Source organism: Diabrotica virgifera, chromosome 7, assembly GCF_917563875.1.
Source record: "Diabrotica virgifera virgifera chromosome 7, PGI_DIABVI_V3a".
Taxonomy (NCBI): Eukaryota; Metazoa; Arthropoda; class Insecta; order Coleoptera; family Chrysomelidae; genus Diabrotica; species Diabrotica virgifera.
In genome coordinates, this window is record NC_065449.1 from 12,810,114 (window position 1) to 12,828,373 (window position 18,260).

The 18,260-nt window shown below is 32.3% G+C and overlaps 1 protein-coding gene across 1 annotated transcript; it reads right to left on the minus strand.

The window, feature by feature from the left end:
• Window positions 1–4,110: 4,110 nt before the first annotated feature.
• On the minus strand, window positions 4,111–16,754 carry LOC126887772 (uncharacterized). The gene is made up of 6 exons (XM_050655578.1): window positions 16,426–16,754; window positions 15,571–15,699; window positions 14,955–15,159; window positions 14,536–14,732; window positions 10,500–10,582; window positions 4,111–10,427 (listed from the first exon to the last, which is right to left on the minus strand). Exons 1-6 carry the CDS (start codon window positions 16,444–16,446, stop codon window positions 9,761–9,763), a joined length of 1,302 nt encoding a protein of 433 aa, XP_050511535.1. The 5' UTR covers window positions 16,447–16,754; the 3' UTR covers window positions 4,111–9,760.
• Window positions 16,755–18,260: the final 1,506 nt, after the last annotated feature.

Consider the following 18,260-nt stretch of genomic DNA (forward strand, 5'->3'; position numbering starts at 1 on the left):
TACAATAAAGATATATAGACATTTTTAACACTAACCTACTAACAAGTAAATATATCACAATAACATATTACCTACATAAAATACTTAAAATATATAAAATACAAAAATTACATAAATTATATAAATACTCGCTCAGCTGGTTCCTAACAAATAAATATATATATCACAATAACATATTACATTAAATACTCCCTCAGTTGGTTCTTAAACCTGGTTTGACTAACTCCCAGCAGATCTGTAGTTTTATTAATTTCATTACCCAGTCTATAAATCTAGGTATAGGACTATTATATCCGTAGTTGGTATAATGAAAACTAATTGAGAATAATGGTTTATCTCTAATATTTATAGTGTTTAATTTAAAGTTGATTAGCTCCAACAAATCTGGGCAAGTTATATTACCCTCCAAGATTTTATGAAGAAATAAAAGATCATTAATAATTAAAGTTTTTTCAATAGACAACAACTTTAAATGATTATTTATTCTCTGATAAGAAGAAAATTGAGGCATATGTAATCTCCACCGACAAGTTCTCAAAAACCTATTCTGGACTGCTTCCAAAGATAAAATATGTGATCGATAATGAGGTGACCACACTGGTGAAACATACAATAGGATGCTGCGTACTAAAGATAAATACAAAGTCCTGAATGTAGAAACAGAAAATTCTCTAGAGTTTCTAGTTATAAATCCTAAAGTTTTCAAAGCTCTACTTATAATGGATCTTAAGTGTGAGCCAAATGTCAAAGAACTGTCAAAAATTACTCCTAGATCCTTGATTTCACTAATTTTCTCTAAAGAAACAGAATTAATATTATAAACAAAATTTACAGGATTTGTTGATCTCGAGAAAGTTATTGTAAAACATTTGCGTGGATTTAAAGACATGGCATTATTGTAGCCCAATTAATAAAGTAATTTAAATCATCTTGTAACTTGAAACGGTCAGATAATTCAGAAATTTCCATAAATAATTTCAGGTCATCAGCAAATAACAAAAACTTACAATATTTAAAACATGAATCTACATCGTTAATGAAAATATTAAATAGTAAGGGTCCCAAATGTGATCCCTGTGGGACGCCAGAACTTGCGTTTATAGGAATCGAAGTAAAATTTTTTATTTTCACATACTGAATCCTGCATTGTAGGTAACTTTCCAACCAATTCACTAAATAGTGTGGAAATCCGATTTTAACGAGTTTTTGTAAGAGTAAATCGTGGTTCACTGTATCAAATGCCTTCGAAAAGTCAGTGTAAATCGAATCAACTTGGCACCTCTTTTCAAAGGCAGAAGTGATACAATGTTGATAAAGCAGTAAGTTTGTGTTGGTAGACTTACCACTCGTAAAACCATGCTGTTGTTCGATCAGAATATTTTTACAATACCACAACAAGGGTTTATATAACAACAGTTCAAATAATTTAGGTATTGCAGAAAGTAATACTACGGGACGATAATTAGCAATATCACTTTTCAGACCATTTTTGAATACAGGGGTAATAAAACTATCCCGCCATTTAACAGGAAATTGTTGTAATTTTAACGAAAAATTAAATAAATAATTTAGTGGTTTGGAAAGACTACATTTACAATTTATCAAAAAATACGCAGGGATACCATCCGGACCACTAACCAGTTTACCTTTTAAAGAGCTAATTATACCAAAAATATCGTATTGCATATTTGACACATCTATATTATCATTTTTATAAACACTAGAGAAATGAGTAGCAAATAAATTACTAATGTCTGTACCACTTTCAGCAATTGTACAATTATAATGCATTTTATTTGGGGATACCGTGATCTTGTTTCAATGAGTTAATGTGATTCCAGAAGTATTTTGTATTTTCACTAACCTTCAGATCAGTACTAGAAATATAATTATCATAACATGTTCTTGTCAAAGTTTTACACTGAGCTCGAAGATTAGAAAAGTTTGAATAATCACCAGCTGAGTTAGTATTTTTAAACTTAGCATGAGCTGCCTTCTTACAAGATATCAACTTTTTAAGTTTAGATGAGAACCAACGAGGATATACAGATGGTTTGTATCTTCTAATAGGTACAAACAAATCTAATGCTATTTTTAGAATCTGTTAAAAAATTTCAATGCTAATGTTAATATCATCATTAGCTAAGAAATACTCCCAATTAATTGGAGTAAAATAATCATTTAAAGCTATATTTTAAGCATTCTTAAAATCATAATACAGAATATCGCAAGACAAAGGATTAATATCACTAACAATTAATTCACATGAAAGTGCAACATGGTGGTAATTGTTTGACAATAAAGTGTCCACCGCTGTGTCAACAGTAATTGATTCCAGAGCATCGTCATTACAAAAACATAAGTCAAGTAATACTCCATGCTGATTTGCAACTACATTGGCCTGCCTTAAATTCAAATATGAAAAACTTTCACAAACTGTTAATGCAGGATATTCTGCAGGGCAAGAGACAGAAAGACCATCCTCAGTAGAATAATTCCAAGTTGCTTGTGGAAGATTATAGTCTCCAAAAAGATATAAGCTACTATTAGGGTTGTTTTCAACAATAAACTCTACTGCAGAGCAATGATCCACATAAATAACATGATTTGATGATGGTGGAATGTAAACAGCTCCAATAACAACAGTTTCGTTATGGCTTGACAAAGAAACAAACAGATGTTCAACATTAATAAAGTGAGTGGTAAGATGCGTAGATTTAAACTTACTATTAACTAAAATTAAAACTCCACCACCTCTATTCTTTGAACTAGTATTTAAGTTTCTATCAGCTCTGAAAACATTATAATTGTTGAAACAAAGCTAATGATCAGTAAAATTATCTGTCAACCATGACTCGACCAACATAATAACATCATATACACAATGTGCAATAGCGTTACGTAGCTCAACTAGCTTTGTACGGATCCCACCAACATTCTGGTAATAAAGTAATAAAGGAGAACGTTTCAGTTTTTTGGAGCTTTTTTCACAATTGTTGGCATACCACGGATATATTTAATAGAAATATCAAGTTCACCATTATCTTTTCTTGCCTGAAGTTCAGACCGAACCATTTTTAGCTGGTCTTGCTGAAATTTAGTGTTATCGTAACTAATTTTAACTCCATCGGTAAGTTTATTTTTAGATTTCATTGCATCTTTTATTACATAAGAATTATTTGTAACAACTTTAATAGGCCTGGATCTACCATGATTTATTTTGCCAACTCGTATTACTTTAAGCATAACATTAGAATTTATACCTAGTTCATGAAGGATAGGTTCCAAACTGGCTTTATCTCTATCAATCCTTTCTTGCAAATTGGTACTAGAAGACTCTTTAACATTATACACCATTAAGTTGTTTGCCCTAGCAATACGGTCCTGAACTTCATAGGATACTGTGTCTGAGTTTATCGAACTAGCGCCTCAATTTTTTAAAACTTGAACTTCCTTTTCCAAATTGGTAATCTTATCTACCAAGGAAGAAACTTTGTTCTCAAGAGCAGCAAATTTATTAATTAATTGGGGAACTTTCTTGAATGCAGATTTACAATCATCACAAAAGAAGATCAATGAACGTTTTTGAACTACAATAGCCCGCTGTTCACTGGCACACAAACTAGAACATTTTTCTTCCAAATGGAAATAAACGCCACAACTATCGCAACGGGCCGCTTTTTCATCATCAGCAATACTAAGACGGCATTTTTCACATTTCGGTGGCATTCTAACCTCAATTTATTTGCCGTTAAATAAAACTATAAAAAATGATATTTCCACACGGAAAAATTATAACAGGATTACAAGTACACTATAAATTCAAGATCCAACAACTTTTTTGTTTCAATTTTAGTTTAAAAACACAAAAATACAAAAATTATTACAGACAAAAATGACAAGCATGTGCACGATTTATAGGTTAATATCATATCTTTGATTTCGCGTGCGTCAAAATCGCTAGTCGCTTCAAGCGTTGTTTCTGAGAGAACGGTTCTAACAAAAATTTCTAACATTTGCATCTGTTTTGGTGTCCGAAAATTGAAATTCTTAGTAAAATTCGGTTTGGAATTTTGGACTGGACTAGTGTGGTAAAAAAAATATTAAAAGTGTACTTTAATATTTATTAATAAAAATAACTAACAAACAGCGATAGATAAAATAAACAATAAAATACCACATACCTACTAACAAGTCTTATTAAAATATTCAAAACCAAATGTTATTAACTAACAATGATAAATACCAAATAGCTTTTCAAAATGCTGTAAACAAAGATAATATCCATCTAATACGAAGGTTTTATAAAGAAACGAGGCAGAAATACCATATAGAAAATAATAATAGTTTTTTAGACAATCTAGCACAAAAAATTTAATTTTTTGATATAACGCTGAAAAATAGAAAATTATACAGGGTGTTTCATTGGGAAAGTAACATACGTTAACTGTAGAAAGAGGCAAAGAGGACACTTAGGCGGTCTCAAAAATACCATACTTAATGGGTCTTACTCCATTAATAACAAAGATACTGAGTGTTTTATCTATTTTGCCATTTTCTTAATTGGTTCATAACTTTTTAGCCACACTGTATATTTATAATATATTTGGCACGCAAATATTATTTAAGGTGTAAAATAAACTAATTTATTTATAATTGTAAAAAATCCAGGTCCGGATTAAAAAATATTGGAAAAATATTCCGACCCAAAAACAACACCCTGTAAATTCCATTTTTTAAAATGGATTTTTCAGTTGAAAAGAGGATGAAAAACTAAATTTAGTGGTATACTTTGAATTTTTGGCAAAATGATTTTTCTGGTCAAATTTTGAATTTGAATTCTGAAATTATGTGAATTTTGAGAGCTCTAAGTAGAAAAAAATTGAAATACAGCTTACAACTTATCAACCGCACTGTATATTTATTTTATATTTAACACGCAAATATTCTTTTAGGTGTCCAATCAATTAATTTATTTACAATTATAAAAAATCCAGGTCCGGATTAAAAAATATTGTATAAATGTTCCGACCCAAAAAACACCCTGTATATTAAGTTTTTTAAAATGGATTTTGCACTTGAAAAGAGGATGAGAAAAACTAAATTTAATGGTATATTTTGAATTTTTGGCAAAATAATTTTTCCGGTAAAATTTTGAATTTCAATGCTGAAATTATGTGAATGGCGAAGCCCAAAGTAAAAAAAAATTAAAATATGACTTAATTTTAATTAATACCATTATTTAATCTAAATTGGTAAAATATTAACATTTTGACACATAATAATTTTTGATAGTCGTAATTTTGAATAGTTAATATGCTGCAAATTTTTTCTGTTTTGTTAGAATTTTTAGATACTATGTTTATTAAAGTGATGTATTCTTTATTGACTCTTTATTATTTATTCATTATTTAAAGATGAATATTCGCCATAACCTATTTGTCACATAATAAAAAACACTGAAATGTTTTAAGATTTTACCAACTTAAATTAAATAATGGTATTAATTAAAATTTAGTCGCATTTTAATTTTTTCTACTTAGAGCTCTCGCAATTGACATAATTTCAGAATTCAAATTCAAAATTTTATCAGAAAAATCATTTTGCCGAAAATTGAAAGTATACCACTAAATTTAGTTTTTCATGCTCTTTTCAAATGCAAAATCCATTTAAAAAAATTAATATACAGGGTATTTATTTGGGTCGGAACATTTTTACAATATTATTTAATCCGGACCTGGATTTTTTAAAATTGTAAATAAAATAATTAATTGGACACCTAAAAGAATATTCGCGTGTTAAATATAAAATAAATATACAGTGCGGTTGACAAGTTGTAAGCTGTATTTCAATTTATTTGTAAATAAATTAATTTATTGTAAACCTTAAAGGATATTTGCGTGCCAAATATAAAATAAATATACGGTGTGGTTAAAAAGTAATGAAACAAATAAAAAAATGGCAAAATAGATAAAACACCCAGTATCTTTGTTATTAATGGAGTAAGACCCATTAAGTATGGTATTTTTGAGACCGCCTAAATGTCCTCTTTCTACAGTTAACGTATGTTACTTTCCCAATGAAACACCCTGTATAAATATTTAACTTGGAATAGTCAGTACTCGATACTGTACAATGGAAGGCTCAAGATATATCTACAACATACACTTTTAGTCTTAATTGTAAATTTAACAGTTACAGTTACACCTGTAGATGATAGATTTATAAGGTTTTAATAGGTTTGTTCCTTTGTTTACTAGTGGCACTTTCGAGTGTATGTAGTTTCAGCGGCAAACCCAAAACAAAAAGATTTTTTGAAGTTATACTTTTTTACGCACGAGGGTGAATTTTTACATTCCCTGGCGCATGCGCACACCGACAGTATGGTATTAGTCGCTGCATATTTTAAGTTATGTAGCGCAAATAAGGTGTGCGTGAAAAGAATATATTATTAGTGTTTTTAGTAAATATATTTATTATAATTTTTATGTCTGTGGATTTGTCTTCCTCCTAATAAGTATTATTGAAAATGTTTATTTTCAATTAATGTATCTGTCACGGTGATTGTAATTATGTCCGAGAAATGATCGACTGAATACAAAAACGGTGGTAGCTGATCGGTAGAGCATTCGCCTAGGGATCGAGAGGTCCCCTGTTCAAATCCGGCCAAAGTCATATCCTTTTTTTTTTTATTTTTGGTATTGTTTTTGTTCTTTCTAAAACTAGTTTAATATCTAAATACAATACAAAAAACTGTTTAGATAGGTACCTATATTGATTTCGTTGAAATCATAATATATGAAGTTAGATTATATTGTAATAGAAGTATAACTTCTTACGTGCGTACAAAGTACACACACATTCTTTTTTTTTTGTAAACAAACACATCGGACAGCTAAACAGTTGTCAAGTTCAGTTGGATATACTGTGCAAGACGAGTGTAGTTAACTACCCTCTCAGAAGCAGGTGTAGATTCAACTACACTAGTGTTAGACTTTTTTTGCTACTTTTCAATGAAACAACATATTGTACCACTACACCTTCCTAAGGAACGAGTTAGTGTAGCACTTCTACACTTACTTAAAACTATAGTGCTACACCAAAAACAAAGGAACAGACCTACTGTTTGCTAGGCTTACTCCAGAGCAACTTATTTTGACAGATGGCAATGTAATTGACATTGAATATAAATTGTTTAATAATCAAAGTAAACGGTTCAAAGGAATATTTCATGTCTGTTTGCAACTGATTAAAATAGTGCTAAATTTATAGGGCTTATCAACGCTTCTAATTTGTTTCGAGCTTCTGTGATATGTCGTATAATCCGTGTATAATATTAGTATACGACATATGACAGAATACAGTATTTCATCGAGAAGGACCAAACCTACTACTCGCATTTGCAGACGATATCGATCCAATAGGAAACACCCGACTAAGGACGAAGGAGACTTTCGTGAGGTTCGAGAAGGAAGCAGAGAAGATGGGGCTCCAAATCAACGAAAACAAGACGACATATATGTATATGAGCCGCAATTACCAAAGCAGAGACAGAATCGGTCATAACATCAACATCAATGACTTAATTACGTATTTTTTATGGGAAATAAGCCACAATTTTATTAAAAAATGAATTTATTAACGTTTCGAAGCCCAAATCGGGTTTCGTTGTATTTTGACAACGAAATTTTATATAAATAATTTCAAATAGTATTTTGTATTTTGACAACGAAACCCGATTTGGGCTTCGAAACGTTAATAAATTCATTTTTTAATAAAATTGTGGCTTATTTCCCATAAAAAAATACGTAATTATAAAAATGCCACAAGGAAATAGCTTCAGAACAACATCAATGACTTAGATTAACTTTGAGCGCGTTAGAGAATTTAAGTATCCTGGAACAACAATAACTCACAAGACAATAACGGATCACAAGAAATAAACAATAGGATACAGGCCGGCAACAGATGTCTTTTTGCCCTCCAAACCTTATAAAATCGAAACAACTAACAAGACGCACGAAAATCAAGTGTATAAAACAATCATACGACCCGTTGTGATGTATGGAAGCGAAACGTGGACGATAACAAAGGCAAACGAAGAGAGAATACGTGTTTGGGAAAGAAAAATCCTAAGGAAGATCTTTGGGCATGTGCTGGATGAAGCATCAGGACAAAATATAGGATAAGAACTAACAAAGAGCTCGAAAATCTTTACCCAGACGCCAACATCATAAAAGAAATACAGTCCAGAAGACTCCAATGGACAGGACACCTCGAAGATATTCTGACCAAAGAACAGTATGACTGGTGTGGGAGGAAGTCCCAACTGGAAGAAGACACTCGGCTCCGATGACTAGATAATATAGCAGGAGACCTGAAAACTATAGGCGTGGAGAATTGGATGGAGGTTGCTCAAGACCGAGAACAGTGGAGGCATGTTGTTGAGTCGGCTAAACCCCACGAAGGGTTGTAACGCCCGGAGTAAGTACATATGACAGAAGCTCGAAACAAACGAGAAGCGTTTGTGGAAAGTCCTATTAAAGAACACACTTATTTTGACAGATAACTTTATTGATGTTTGATATAGCCGAACATATACTTATACAGGGTATCCCCGAAAATAGTGCGTTCCGTAAAGGTATAGGTAGAAGGCACAATATAGAGCAAAAAGTCTTATAACATTTTTTTCTAAATTCATCCGTTTGACCAAAAAACGAAAATACATTCTGATTTGCAAATTGAAGTCTGGCAACAACGCGCAACTCAAAACTCTAAAGATTAAAAAAGTAGGTTTGTAGGTCAGTTGCATCTGGTAGGTAAAATAATGTAAATATCAACCAAACCCATATCCATTATTTTGCAGGTAGGTACCTACGAAGTCAACAACCCCAAAAATCACACCTCAAATAGTAAATAAACAAGGGGTTATTAGGTTAAATTTCCAGTCACAGCAAGTTCCTCTAGGCTACGTTGCCATGTCATTAAAATTTATGAAAATAAAAATTCACTTATATGGGGAACAATGTAAATTTCTTCTTGGAAACGGTTAACTTAAAAAAAATGTTATAGGACTTTTTTGTTCTAAATTGTGTATTATATCCATACCTTAAAGGAACGCACTATTTTCGAGGACGCACTATATTAACATCGACTGAGCAGTCGGCAGAACTAAATGACGACACCATCTTTTTTTTTCATTGTTCGTTCTGTCTCACTCTTACAAATAGTAAAGCTACGACAGTATCTTTTAAGTAGGGAATAGTAGAAGTACTCAGTCGATGTTAATATAAGGTTTGTTCCAATTCGATACAAAACCGTTCTTGAACGGTTACGAGTATGCGCAGTAACGAAAAATGTGTTACTGCGCATAATTATTAGTTATTGCGCATGCGATTAACGATTCAAGAACGGTTTTGTATCGAGTTGGTACAAACCTATATACTCCTGTATATCCTAATTCTTTATATTCAGAACCCTTATATTTATAACCTTTACAGCCTCGATTTATCATCTATCTATGATTTATGTTTGGTTTGCTTCTGGGAATAGCTATAACATAGCTTTTATTATGGCAATTCATTACCAATGGATTTTGGAAAATACAATCAATTCCTTGAAAATTTCCAGCTGCAAATTTTATATTCTATGGTTGTTTCTTCTACAAAAAACTGAAATTATGCTGGGTTTTGAGAACTATTCCCACCAAAACACAAATCCGCTACGAATGCTCAGAAAACCTAAATTATTTGAAGTAGATTTAAATTAACGATAATAAAAATGATTCAGAAGAATCTGAGGCTTGGCTATGAACCTCTTCTGGCTCAGCATTGTCAAAAATCTGTGAATAAAGCTCTTCTTTTTTCAAATTCAACTGTGTCTCGCGATCTAAGACGTCAGAGGATCTTCTGCCAGTACCTTCAATGATATCCATAAGAATGCCACTCTCTTGGTAGTTAGTAGAAGGTTTTTCAACAATAGGAATGTCTTGTTTGTTATATTCCAGTGTGGTGTGAGAACTATTGGTTGAATTTGTCGGTTCTTGTTCTTGAATGTTCTCTTCTTCTAGATTGTACTCAACTGTATCATCAGAATCACTGCTTGAATCAAGCTTTTCATTTATTGCTGCTTCCTGTAAAGATTCATGCACTTCTTCTTTATGATCGGATTTAATAATTTCTTTCTTTTGATTTTTCTTAAAATGGTCGCCACTGATCGATTCTTCTTCGTTGGAGCCGATTTGTTCTTCTACTTTTCTTTTTTTGCCCTTGTAACTGCGTTTCACAGGTTTGGGCAATTCGGAAAGCTGCGAGGCGTCTTCTTCTTCGTCTGAATTTCTTTGGAAGTTTTCACAGAATTCCCATGTTAAGGTGAGCCACCAGTAGTGGTAGTTGTCACGGGTGTTGGCGTAGTTGTCATTGTCTGCCCTAAAATGTACAAGACCTATATTATATGTACCTCATAGCAATGAAAAACCGTAAAAGAGAGAATTTACTTACTGACAAAAATCTATTAACCGACCAGCTGTGCCAGGATTGGCCCAATTCAGCATCGTCCATTGTAATTTTTGATCGGGGTTTTTCTGAAACAGTATTATTATATATTAACAATGAACAAAAGCGGAACAATATTAACCAATCACAAAGGGAAAGATAAAGAGAACATTTCGAACAACTGTTAAACGGAGAGCAAGGAAAAGCAAAAGGAAATGAAAACATGTAATTGGAGGGTCAGAGGAAAATACTGAGGAAACAGAAGTTATACTGAAACCAGAACTAGAGGAAGCAATAGAAAAGATAAAGACTGGGAAGGCTCCTGGAAGCGATGAAATTAGTCTAGAAATATTGAAATATATGAGGAGAAAAGCAAAGGAAAGAGTATAGAGGTATGTATATCCCTATCGAGTGAAGCAACAAAAATATATCAAATAATAACAGAAAAACAATTAGGATGGAAATAGAACATAAACTACAGAACATACAAAGCGGATTCAGAAAAGGACATAACACATAACACTGTATATTCGTTACGCAACAGGAATAGAGAGAACCTCAAAGAAATAAAGAAGTATACACAAGTGTTATAGACATGGAAAAACATTTGATTCAATCAAAAGAACTATATGGGAGAGCCTGAAAACGAAACAAGTAAGCCAATACGTGATAGAAGTAACTAAAAGTATAATAATAATATGAAAACAATAAGTACAATAAAAATACAAGATATGCAATCGCAACCATTTGAAACAAAGCAAGGAGTTAGACAAGGAGGTAATTTAAGACCAGAACTTTTTATAAATATAATAGATGAGATCGTGAAAGAATGTAAGAAAATCTTTAAAAAATACTGCATACGAGAGAATAGAATTCAAATCATAAATACACATATATGTGTGTGTTTATGGATACATTGTACCAGGTGTCCCAATAAGAATGGCTCTCGGCCATATCTCAGGAACCGTTTATAGTACAGCTTTGAGAAAAAAATATTTATAACAAAAGGTGCCTCGGGAAAATCCAGGAAATTATTTTAATAATTGTAGGTCCACCGCTAGGGGGCGTAATTGAATATCAAAAATTAAAAAATCAAAATTTTACAAAATTTACCTAATGAAAGGGCACTGGAAATTAAATCATTGTATTCTTCATAAAATTCTGCGCATATTTGATTTCACAAGTTTAAGTCTACGTTTGCAAATAAGAGGTGGGGGTGAGTGGGAAACTTCTTATGAAAAAATGGCTGTAAGTCCGGTCCTGCTAAATCGAACTTTGCATACTTGGTCTTGTTGAAAACAGCTCTTTTTTGTAAATGTAAGAGTCTTATTTTCGAAATAGCCTAATAAGTAATGTGCCAGCTAGTAGGCGTTATTTATTTATTTTCGCAAATCTAGTTTTCTTTGGAGAATATTAAATACAAGTATGCATTTTTAATCCTGTATTACAAAATTAGACCAAATTATCAACATAACACCGAAAACCGCATGTCGATATATTTTTTTTATCTCGAGATATCTTAAGAAACGTGTAAATTTTAAACAACTGTTAATGTCACCGGTAAACGAAGTTAAGGAAAAGTAGTGTGTATGGAAAAAACAAAGAAACATTTTCCAGATGTAAACGTATATAATTAATTAAAACAACAATAAGACAAACAACACTATAAAATATAACAAAGAAATAAAAGCAATTACTTAGTGACGACCTAAATGTTCAAATTGTTGCCCATCATTTTCGATGCAAGCATACTCTTTCAAGAGTGGATTGAACAGCAGTCTCAATTTCTGCTTTCGCAATGCTTTGAATGGCGTTTCGTATTCTCTAGATTCTAGATCGTGTTTTCTCGCGTAGTGGGCCTAGCGGCAAAAACAAGAACTTTAATCCGTCCCCAATAAATAAAAGTGTAAAACAGTTAAATCTGTTGCTATTCAATCTACTCTTGACAGAGTAAATGCTTGCATCGAAAATGATGGGCAACAATTTGAACATTTAGGCAGTCTCTAAGACTAAATAAGTAGTTGCTTTTATTTCTTTGTTATATTTTATAGTGTTGTTTGTCTTATTGTTGTTTTAATTAATTATATACGTTTACATCTGGAAAATGTTTATTTGTTTTTTCCATAGCACACTATTTTTCCTTAACCTCGTTTACCGGTGACACTGGTGACAGTAACAGTTATGTTTAAAATTTACATATTTCTTAAGATAGCTCTAGATAGAAAAAAGGTATCGACATGCAGTTTTCGGTATTATGTTGCTAATTTGGTATAATTTTGTAATACATGATAAAAAATGCATACTTGTACTGAATACTTTCCAAAGAAAACTAGATTTCTGAAAATAATAAAATAACGCCTCCTAACTTGCATATTACTTATTAGGCTATTTCGAAAATAAGACACTTACATTGACGAAAAAGAGCTGTTTTCAACAAGACCAAGTATGCAAAATTCGATTTAGCAGAACCGGACTTACAGCCATTTTTTCATAAGAAGGTTCCCACTCACCCCCACCTCGTATTTGCAAAGGTAGGCTTAAACTTGTGAAATCAAATATGCGCAGCATTTTATGAAGAATACGATGGTTGGATTTACAGTGCCCTTTAATTAGGTAAATTTTGTAAAATTTTGAGTTTTTAATTTTTGATATGCTATTACGCCCTCTAGCGGTGGACCTACAATTATGAAAATAATTTCCAGACTTTTCCCGAGGCAACTTTTGTTATAAATATTTTTTTCTCAAAGCTGTACTATAAACGGTTCCTGAGATATGGCCGAGAGCCATTCTTATTAGGACACCCGGTACATATGACAGAAGCTCGAAAGAAACGAGAAGCGTTTGTGAAAAGTCCTATTATGCGCAGCATTTTATGAAGAATACGATGGTTGGATTTACAGTGCCCTTTAATTAAGTAAATTTTGTAAAATTTTGAGTTTTTAATTTTTGATATGCTATTACGCCCTCTAGCGGTGTACCTACAATTATGAAAATAATTTCCAGGCTTTTCCCGAGGCAACTTTTGTTATAAATATTTTTTCTCAAAGCTGTACTATAAACGGTCCCTGAGATATGGCCAAGAGCCATTCTTATTGGGACACCCGGTACATTGTATTATTCGCCGAAATGGCAGAAAAACTGAAGCACAATTTAAAGAAATGAAACTTAGAAGCAAAAAACACAACCTAAATGTAAATACAGATATAAAGATATGCAGATAATGAAAATAACAAGTAAAAAAGATACGGATGACCTAACCAAAGTGGTGATAGAACAACAAAGAATGAAGCAAACAAATATATACAAATAATATTTAGGAACAGTAATAAGTAACAAAGGAAGCATCGAGGACAATTTCAACAACAAACTAGACAGTACAGGAAAACTATTCCAGGAGCTAAATAGAGTATTCCTCAACAATAAAGAAATAATAAGGAAAACGAAGGTGACAATATGTGAAACAATATGTATGCTAACATTGACTTATGGAGCAGAAAAATGGATTTTAAACAGAAGTCGTCAGAGAAGGATACAAGCAACAAAGATGAAATACTTCAGAAGAACGATGGGGACAAGAGGGACTAGCTGACTCAGAAATAAAGAAATAAGAAACAGACTTAAAATAAAACCGTTGCTTGACACAATAAAAGAGAAAAAATAGCCTATTTCGGTGATATAAAATAGACTGTAACAGCAAGTGAAAAGAGTGTGGTAAGCTAAACCAATAGGAAAAAACACAAGGGGCAGACCAATAAAAGAGTGTATCAATAGCAGCCTAGCAGAGATATTACAAAATAAGGGAAAATCTTGACAAATGGCGAAGAACGGAAAAGAAAGAATTTTTTTAAAGAAAGTTTGCAGTTTTTTAGTGGTAGTTTCATTCTGTTTCCATGTTTCTGCTCGTAGTATACTTTTGATGCAACTATTAAAGATTTTAATTTTTGTTGTTTAAAAAAAAGTAATTGGCAAAACATTATTATTTTGTCAAAAAACGCAACTAGCTCTCCTACAAATAAAAAAAAAACTAACAATAAAAACTTACATAAAAATTCCTCCTTGTAATCCCAATATTAAAATCTCCGCTAAGTCTTTTAACAATCAGTTTAGTGGCAACAATATCGAAATGGTCGATAACAACAGAGGAAAAGTTGCAATCCAACAAATTCTCGATAAGTTTAAGGTTCTCAAATGAAACGAGCAGAGCCAAACGACTTTCTTCAATAAAATCTGCTAGGTTTGCTAAAATAAACTTCATTTTAAAATATGTCTTAAATCACAATTTCTATAATAGTCACATGTAGTAATGTCCAGAGTATAAGGTGGATGTTTCAGTGTGTTGATACATAGGTTTTGTAAATATGAAATTCAGATTAGCATAATGATTTTGAATGGCAAATAAAAATAATGTAAAATATATTTTTGGGGTATAAACTAAAAAAAAAAAAATACTTTTGTACCTACTTTTCGAATTAACAATGCTAACTTTCAGTCCTGCAAAGTTTTCAAGCCTGGTATTCCATTTTTGCATTAAATATCCAGGCGAAACGACCAATACAAGAAACTTGTTTTTTGGATTAATATAATGATTGTAAATCACATTCAAAAAGACAGATACTTGAAGTTGAGTGGCAAATCCATCTTCTTCGTTCAAAATGGATCCTTGAAACTAGAAAAAAGAAATTATGTGTATGTAATATACTCTATAAATGTATGAAAATAATTTGCTTTCTTAGGTTTGCTAAAAACAAGGAGACTTTTCACATTTCTCAGCTAAATACATTCAATTTTAAATTTAGGGCCAAAAATGCACCATTTTAAGAACATTCATCCAGATTTGGAGGTAGAGAGAGTACTTTATTGATACAAGGTACCAAAAGGCAATCGACCAAAGTCTTTCAGCCAAATTTTGAAGGTAATTATTTGATAAAACATCTTTAAAGATTTAAAATGCCAATTTACGAACGTTAATTTACTAATTTGTTGCTTAGACTCTTAGACAACTGTAAAAAACCTAAAAAATTTTAATTTTCAATAAATGTCAAAATATTCAAAAACCGAGTGTACCCACTATACTTACTTCATTTTTAAAATTCTGAAATAAGAAGTTTATTGCAAGAATGTCCTGATTCTTTAATTTAGCAGCCTCATTTTTACTTATAGATACAATTTTTTCTCCTCTAGATAACACCCAAGATTGTTTTGCAGGCTAAAAATAAAATTAACTTAATAATAAGTATTCCACCTGAGCATAGAACAATTATAAATGTAGATATTGGATAAAATAAAACTTTATACACATGCCACATTGTTGCTACATTTAGATATCCTAAGAAATTGGAAAAAAATTAATATTCTTTAACACATTCTCTACCAAATTACTCATATAAGGCCACATTGATTTTCATACAGTTATGGTTTCATTTGCAGAGAAATGGAAAACAATATACAGACATAATTAAGAAAATTATGAGCACTAAGTAAAGAGATGAGAATACTCCAAGATACGCCAAAAAAGATAGAAAAGAACTGATACAAGCCCAGAAAAGAGTCTATGACTGTCGTCATTGTAAAGGTCTTTCGATATTTTCTTCAAGTGTTTTGGTATGCGATATTGTTTGGATTAGACTCAGGTCCACTGTTTTCACAAAATGATGAATGATGAACGTCTGAATTATGTGCGGATGTCGTGTTAATGTTCACCTCCTTGCTGAGCGAAATAACACATCCCCTAGTGGAGGAGGGTATCCACTTAAGTTGATGACCTACTAATTTGCATTGATCATTAATTGAACTGGAATCTACTGGTACACTGTATACATGTCAAGTTGGAAAAGCTTGCGCCTTTATATGCTAGTACCAAAATCGTTTAGCAATGTTTTCATGAATTCACGACATTTGTAAGTTGAATTCAAAGACGATAGTAAGTACTTACCTCAGAGAAAGTCAACATCATGAATAGTTTAACTCAATGAGACGATTTCGTTGAACCGTGACAAAACATATAAAATCATAACTAAAATGTAGAGCACTTTTATGTACAAAATAGTAACAAAAACCGAAAAACTTGTTTTGGCTAGATCACTGTCGTTTTCAAAAAAACTGTGCCCTTCAAGCATTGTTACTTTTCATCGTATCTTTCGGTTTCAATATTTAAGGTTGTTTGATTGAATATCTAGAACAATTCGAATTCGGTAACCTAAATTCAGTTTTCAGGTTTCATTCACCAAAATATGTTTACATTGCAAAAATTAGTAAATACAACTGTCAAACACAGCTGTCAAAGTCGTCACGCTAGGTGACAGTGACAACCCGTCGCAGGGTTGCCAGATGACCGACATAATTTTCGTGAGATCACTAGGTGAATTTCAAAAAATTAAAATTTACATACTTCTTCAAGTTCCGATCCTATCAGAGATTGGAAATTATTCTGGCAATTATAATTTTGTTGGTTATACACGCCCGAATAGTTCAATTGAACTGCATTCAAACCATCCATGGAAATTGGGTACTTATAAATCACGAGATTTTACGTCTTCCTACTCTTCTTTTGCCTTATATTCTTTAATCTGTTAATCATCATCATGGCATCTACACTCCTAGCGGAGTGATGGATCTCCTCTTTCTGGGGGTCTTCTGTTTCATTTGTCGCGGGGAATCAGTCCTCATTGACATTTTGTTTGCACAATTGGTTGTGTGACTTGGCATCTTCTATAATTTTTCTCCATTCGTTCCTGTTTTTTGCTTATGGTTACTCATACTCTCATCTTCTTAAGATCCTCGACTATCTGGTCTCCCATCTGCTTTTGGGTCTTCCTGATAGAGGTCTCCATTTGGTAATTTTCTTGATATAATTGCTTCTGAATTTCTCATTTCTATATGTCCCATTTATCTGAGTGCCTAGAAGCACCTGACGATGTCTTCTCCTTTCAAAAGTTCTCTTACTTCGTGGTTCAATAGTTCGAATATCGTCGTTGCCAAGTCAAAAGCTGCTAAGTGGGCCTTTTTCACAAAAGGAGATATCTGTACCATTTAACAGATTTTTACAGTAGTCACCGTCCTATAAATACAGTTATATGGTAATTCATATAATTGCTGTAATCTCCAAGTTTGAAAAATATGTTATGTGAGCGGGTATCGCAATAAACATGCTATGTGGAGTCCTCATCCACGTAGAAGAAAAATATTTACATAAAACGCGCGCCCGTCATACACTGCTATGTGGATTTCTTCATGCACATATAGCAGAAATAATTAATGACCTTGAATTGAACGTTTAGGTTTTATCTGTCTCCTGTAAAATTCTATAAAACCCACATAGCAGCTTTTGACTTGGCAACGACGATATTTCACCTTTCACCTCTCATCACGGGCGCCCATATAAAAATTTTTAGGGGGGAGCCAGACGTGAAGATGATGCACATTATATTTTGTATACTTTTGATTTGATAAACATATATAGTTTAAAGCACCCAAAACGCTAGGGGGGAGGGGCGTGGCTGCCTCTCATAATGTGCCCCAAGTATTCAACTTCCTGATTTTTATTCTGATTGCGTCGTCTGCGTAACAGCATTGTGTATCCTCTTCCTATGTTGACAATTTTGATGATTTCATCCATAATTATATTGAAGAGCCTGGAGATCAATGAGTCCCCCTCTGTCTCATTCGGCTACCTATGTCTATAGGTTCTATAAGTTGTCCATCTATTCTGACTTCTATTTTGTTGTTTTGGTATTGTTTTCAATAGTTTTTAGGATATGGGAACTTCTC

What these genes read in the sequence shown, in the direction of transcription:
- LOC126887772 (XM_050655578.1), bottom strand. Translation starts at nt 16,446, where the DNA reads ATGATGTTGACTTTCTCTGAG. An exon ending in TAGCATTGTTAATTCGAAAA is followed by an intron (nt 14,733 to 14,954) that starts GTAGGTACAAAA and finishes AGTTTATTTTAG; the next exon opens with CAAACCTAGCAGATTTTATT. An exon ending in TTACAAGGAGGAATTTTTAT is followed by an intron (nt 10,583 to 14,535) that starts GTAAGTTTTTAT and finishes ATACTGTTTCAG; the next exon opens with AAAAACCCCGATCAAAAATT.